General features: G+C 49.6%; 1 protein-coding gene across 1 annotated transcript in view; it reads right to left on the bottom strand.

Annotated features, from left to right (window-relative positions):
- Nucleotides 1-424: 424 nt before the first annotated feature.
- Nucleotides 425-6000, bottom strand: part of SMC1A (structural maintenance of chromosomes 1A) — a 31113-nt gene continuing 25537 nt past the window's right edge. The window contains exons 20-25 of the mRNA XM_016219658.2: nucleotides 4463-4619; nucleotides 3838-3992; nucleotides 3539-3690; nucleotides 2363-2432; nucleotides 1987-2097; nucleotides 425-1574 (exon numbers count right to left, since the gene is read on the bottom strand). Of these exons, the coding sequence (XP_016075144.2) occupies nucleotides 1491-1574; nucleotides 1987-2097; nucleotides 2363-2432; nucleotides 3539-3690; nucleotides 3838-3992; nucleotides 4463-4619 (729 nt within the window). The 3' untranslated portion in view covers nucleotides 425-1490. The remainder of the gene's footprint in view (nucleotides 1575-1986; nucleotides 2098-2362; nucleotides 2433-3538; nucleotides 3691-3837; nucleotides 3993-4462; nucleotides 4620-6000) is intronic.

Here is a 6000-nt window from a genome sequence, read left to right as displayed (position 1 = left end):
GGCACAGGCACCCAGTTATCATACACGATTGAAGCTACAGATTTCCTTTGGCCCTCCACTTACCAGGTAACCCTCCCCTCCCCCATCAGTGCCCCGGAACTTTCCTAGTAACCAGGACATTCAGCATCTCCCAGATTTGGAGGCTCCTTCTGTTCCTAACAACTGCGATTAGAAGCCCTCAGGGATCCAGGCATGAGAAGGCTGTATTCTGAGGGTTCAGCACCTAGTGGGCTCCAAGCAGGGATAAGGCCTCCAGTGAGAAGCTTGACATCATTAAACCCTATGTGAGGTAGGTAATATTGTTAGCCCTATTTTACAGATTAGGAAACAGTGAGGCACAGAAAGGTCAAATGTCTTGCCCAATGTCAAATTAGAGTGATTAAAAAAAAAAAAAAAAGGGACTAGAACCTAAAACTGTCTGTCCCCAGAGCCCGGGCTTTGCTCCTAGTGCCCAGGCTCTATTCCTAGTGACCGACCAAATCCTGCTGATTTATCAAGGTCCAGCTCAAATGTGACCTTCTCCAGGAAGCCTGGAGGTAATCGTCTTCTCAAATTCAAAGTGCCTATACATGATTCAGCTAACCACAGGAACTCATGAACCCACTGCATCTCCTTAGGAGGGATCATGTTTGATTCAGCTCTGCATTCCTATCAGAGAGCCAGACAAATAGAATGTTCAGTATGTGCTTGACAAATACACAAATAAATGAAAACACAAATGAGTGCAGGCAGTTTCATGTGACTGCCTGACTCCTTCCTATGAGGTCCTGAATACCTTTGCCCAGTACTGGGGTGTGGTCATACTAAGCTCTCTTGGAGTCAAATTCAACCTAGGTTCCTTTTTTAAATCCTCATCCAGAGTGAGGATATTTTTCCATTTATTTGGGGGGACACACACACACGTCAATGTGAGAGAGAGACATCGAATGGTTGCCCCCGACATGTGCCCCAACCAGGGGCAGGGATCAAGCCTGCAACCCAGGTATTTACCCTTGACCGGGAATCAAACCTGCGACCCTCCAGTGCACAGGTAGACGCTCTAACCACTTAGCGATACCAGCCAGGGGCAACCTAGTTTCCTTCTAAAATGAGTCTCCAATATCTTCAGTATTTTGCAAACACACCCACATGCACACATACGGACACACACATGCACACATATGGACACACACAAGCAAAATGCAAGGGGGCCCATAGACCCATGATTATGGGTGATGGAAGGAGAGGTTTGGGAGAGGATAAGGGGGGATGGACAAATGGCCCTGTTCAGCTCAGCACCTCCTTCCAGAGGCCAGGATGCTCCCTGTAGTTTAGGAACTTTTGCTCCAGACCTAGCATCACCTCTGTTCCTCTTCGTGCTCAACAGCAGTGCCTAAATTCCACGACTATATCAAACAGGGAAAGGAGGGAGGGGAAGGTTGGGAGCCAAATATCCAGAGATTGGCAGACAGGCAGCTTAGAGATCCAGATAGGGCGACAGGGCAGAACTGCTACTGCTCATTGGGATTGGGGTTGGCATCTGGGTACTTGGTGAGGTCAAAGGTCAGGACTTTGCTGATCACACAGTCCCCTTGCTGGAGGAGGAAAGAAAAATGAAATTGTAAGGAGAGAATTAAGAGCGGTCTAGCGTCCCAGGACTGGGGCTTCAAACCCTCCTCCCTACGTATCTGCCCAAAGCCCAAGCAATAGTTCTCTTTGGGTGTGAGGATGTGCTTGGGCCTTCTCTCCCTGCCTACCTCTGCATGCAGCTCCTTTTCTGTTGCCTGGCTGCCTATGCCTGGCCTTTCCACCTGTCCCCAAATGCAACAGCCCTGCCCAGCTGGGCTGGGTAAGCCTCCAGGGCAGAGCTCCAACAAGCCCAGATGGCCGTTCAGGACTTGAGTCTCTATGCTTCCCCACCCCATGCCCCTCCACTGCAGCTTTCCCTTCCTGCCCTGGGGAGTCAGGCAAGGAGTGGGGCTGGCTATTGAGCCAGGCCCGCCCTACCTCAGGGTAGACTCCAATGAGGCTCTCAGCCTTGGTGTAGAACTCCTCCTTGAGAGAGATGACGATGGCCTGGAAGTTGCAAGTTGACTGCTCTTTGATGTAATTGGCCACCTGTGGGAAGGACCAAGACACAGCAGGACTGAAGCCCTAATACCTTGTGTTTTCCAGTCAGAACCAGAGGCAGAGGGGATGGTATAGGGGGATGAGATACTGAGAAGAGGCCAGTGACTAGTACAGTGTGAATGACCCTGGGCTTAGCATCCCAAGCACAGAGAGCAAGCACCCGGAAGAGCTAGGGCACACTCAGGAGTTGCTCCCCAAAACTCAGCCCCGACCTAGGGACCTCCCTCCCAGGCCCTGCTTTCCTTGCACTCACCTTGCCAATATTGGTGTTATCCAGGGCAGCATCAATCTCATCCAGGACGAAGAAGGGGGCTGGCTTGTAGCTGGGAGAGATCCAGTAGGTGAGCTGACATTGATGGGACAGCCCCAGGGCCTATCACACAGGTCGGATTCCCCTCCACTTCTTCAGAGACTAAAAAACCCAGGCCTTAATGTTCCCTGAACCCCTAAGGCCAACAGACCAACTGAGCCCTCCTCTGCATCCAGCCCAGTGCTCCTGGATCCTGCAGAACCAGAAGACATGGTCCTCTCCAGAGCTTCCAGGCTGGCTGGGGAGATAAAGCTGTCCTGGGCTTTGGCCATACTGACCAAGCTACCTAGAGGTCTCCCCCACCCATCTGTACCATGCTCTCATGTCTCCCTGCCTATACACACACTGCACCATCCGCCTGCAATGCCTACTAGCCTCTCTGGCCAATTTCTACTCATCCGTTACATTTCCTGCTCAAGTGTTACCTACCCTACCTTCAAATGCCTTCCATGGGCCCCCATACCCTTCTCTAAATTGGGTTGGTGCCCCTCCTCTGTGCATCCCCAGCACACATGCTCACCTGGTTACAACACTTAGCTCACTGTCTATTTACACATCTGGCTTCCACTACACCATGAGCTCTTTGAGGACAGAGACCATGTCTGACTCATCTGTGTCCCTAAGCCCCACAGAAGGTCTGGTGGTATAGAGCAGCCCTTAAGAAATGTTTGCTGAATAACTAAGTTGTAGGGGTCAGATGAAAGTACTATTGGCATTCAGGGAGGGAAGGTCAGGGTATGCTACAGTGGTCAAAGCAGGCTTCCTAGAGGAACAGGAGGAAATGAGACATGAAGAGGTGGTAGGTGATGGTCAAGCTAGATTTGCATGAAAAAGGCTGATAAGGCAGCAACCATGTGAGCAAAAGCCTGGTGGTAGGACTGAATACATGCAGGGGCCAGTGAGGACATGCTGAGGGGATGAGAGTGGAAGGGGAAGACGGGTCTAGGAAACCAAGGCCAGATATGTTGTAACAAGTAGTAGGTAGGGAAACAGGGACCCAATCCAGAATCTAGCAGAACACTTTCACCTCTGCAGATCTCTGCATATCCTTGGGTCTGAGAGACTCCAGTGGCCTTAGTTTAGTCTCTCCACCAACTGCCCTGGAGGGCACATACTTACCTATGAATGGCAAAGAGCAGGGCCAGAGCTGCCACTGTTTTCTCGCCCCCTGACAAGTTGTCCATAGGCCGGAAGCGTTTGCCAGGGGCCACGCAATTGTAGTTGATGCCATCCAAATAGGGTTCCTCGGGGTTTTCAGGGCCCAAGAATGCCTAGGGGGAAGGTAGACAGGTGAGGATGGGGATGGGGTTGGGGATGGGGTTGGGGTTGGGGTTGGGGTTGGGGATGGGGACAGGAAGCCTAGGAGGAAGGGAAACTGAGGGTGATAGGGGCTGGTTGAGTAGGGGGCTCCAGCCTACCTGGGCACTGCTGTTACGGGAGAGGGCCTTGTAGATTTCATCAATATTGGTGGCCACGGATTCAAAACAAGCATTGAAGCGGTCAAAGCGCTCCTTCTTGATCTGTTCAAATGCCTGCTTGGCCTTCTTGGCTCGCTTTCGGGCCGCCTCAAACTCTGCCACAAGGGAAAGACAGGTGACTCCTCAGTGCCCAGGCTCTGCCAAGGCTGAGGACCATGCTGTCTGACTATGGCCTGCAAATGACAATCCACAGAGCAGGGATATCCCACAGAGGGAGAGATGAATGCCTAGGGAGAGTCCAAGGAAGACAGTCCCACAACCAGTGGATTGGCCACGTAGTGCAAAGGAAGAAACACGGGCTTGGAGCCACATAAACATGGATTTTCCCCTGGGCTCTACCAGCAACCAGCTGTGTAACCTTAGCAGGTAATTCACCCTTTCTGAACCTCAGCAGTTTTCCACTCCATAAAATAGGTGTGACAACCCCTATTGTTTAGACCTCTTGGAAATTTCAAGTAAGAAAGCATATAAAAGCTGGAGCTGTTGGGATGTATAACATAGGCCCTTGCCACACCTCTAGCCTCTTGTCTTCATCTTAGGCCCAAGTAAAAGGGGGAAATCCTACCATCCGAGGTCTCCTGAAACTTGTCTCGGACACTTTCCAGCTTTTCCATGGCCTTCATGTTGGGGGCGGCAATACGCTGCAGCACACTCTGCTGCTCATTTAGCTTCTGCTGCAGTGTGTTCATCTCCTGCTTTATCTCCTCCTCAGCCTGGGCATCCTGTAAACCCCAGGCCCAACAACATCAAGGAAGGCCAGGTCCCCAAGCCCAAGCACCCAAAGATGCTTGACCACGTGGGGACCTGCTCCTGAGTAGAAGGGAGGTTCTGCCCCAGCTCCGTTCCCATAGTAACCATTCCCACCATCCCTGGGAATTACAGGCTGATGCCGCTTTCTCACCTCTAGCCCTTCCCCCAAGCCCTGTCAACTTCTCCATCTCTCAAGAGAAGCAGCTGGTGGTGCCCTTCTCTGGCTCTCAGCCCAGGCCATGAGCCAGCACCATCCCAGGGTGACCTAGAGGCTCCCACACAGGCTGGTCTGGACTGCACAATAAATAAAGCAACTCACGTTTTTTGCCCAGATCACTACATCTGAGCAAATGCAATCTGAGTTTGGTTTTAGGTTTTATGGATATTGCAATGCATGTCTGGGTTTATGCCTTCTGCCACTTCTAGTCAATAAATATTTACTGAATGCCTTTCAAGTGCCAGGCACTGGGGCCCTCAGATCCTTGAGCCATGGTTCCTGTGCTCACAGAGCTTGCAGACTAACAGAGGAATGCATATAAGTAAACAATCAGAACACTATATGGTGATTCCAAAAATATGATAAATGGACATATTAGGTCAGCACACAAGAAGGTCCCCTAAGTCAGACTCTGGGGCAAGGGAAGGCTTCTAGGAATATGTTTATGCTCAGGCGTACAGAATGAATGGTCAGAGAGAAGGAACAGATTTCTAGGCAGACTGGAGCATCATATGCAAAACCAGGGGTTTGTTCATGGCTCATTCAAGGAATTCAAAGCAATTCAAAAGAGTAATCAACCTTAATAAACTTCACTGGGTGGAAATGGGCAAAGAGGGCAGGGAATGGACAACATCTGTAATAGTGTCAACAATAAAAAATAAAAAAAACTTCAAAAGCCCACTCCACTCCATAAAAGGCAACTCAATGTGGTAAAAGTAGCAACTGCGTGTACACAGCGCATGTGTGCTGGGGAAGGAGACAAGGCCGGAGGCCCACATGGAAGCCAGACAATGAAGGGCCTTTTAGGTTTTGTAAGAGGTTTGGACTTTATCCAAGAGGTGAGGCTCCACTAAATGACTCTAAGCACAGGAATGACTCTCTCTCTCTCTCTCTCTCTCTCTCTGTATGTGTATATATATATATATATATATATATATATATATATATATATATATATTTTAGAAAAGCCCTTCTGAAGATCTCTCAATACTGGTGTAAAGTGATCTCCAGAATATAGGTGAAATATGAAAGGTACCCAATATAATGCTATCTTTTATCTGAGAGAAGGAATATGAATGAATATATTTGCATATAAATATATTTGTATTTTAAAAGTACAACAGCAAAAAAAGGAT

This window comes from Miniopterus natalensis, chromosome X, assembly GCF_054644295.1.
Source record: "Miniopterus natalensis isolate mMinNat1 chromosome X, mMinNat1.hap1, whole genome shotgun sequence".
In the NCBI taxonomy this organism is placed as follows: Eukaryota; Metazoa; Chordata; class Mammalia; order Chiroptera; family Miniopteridae; genus Miniopterus; species Miniopterus natalensis.
The sequence above is the reverse complement of the archived record's forward strand: the minus strand, read 5'-3'. Positions and strand labels throughout refer to the sequence as shown.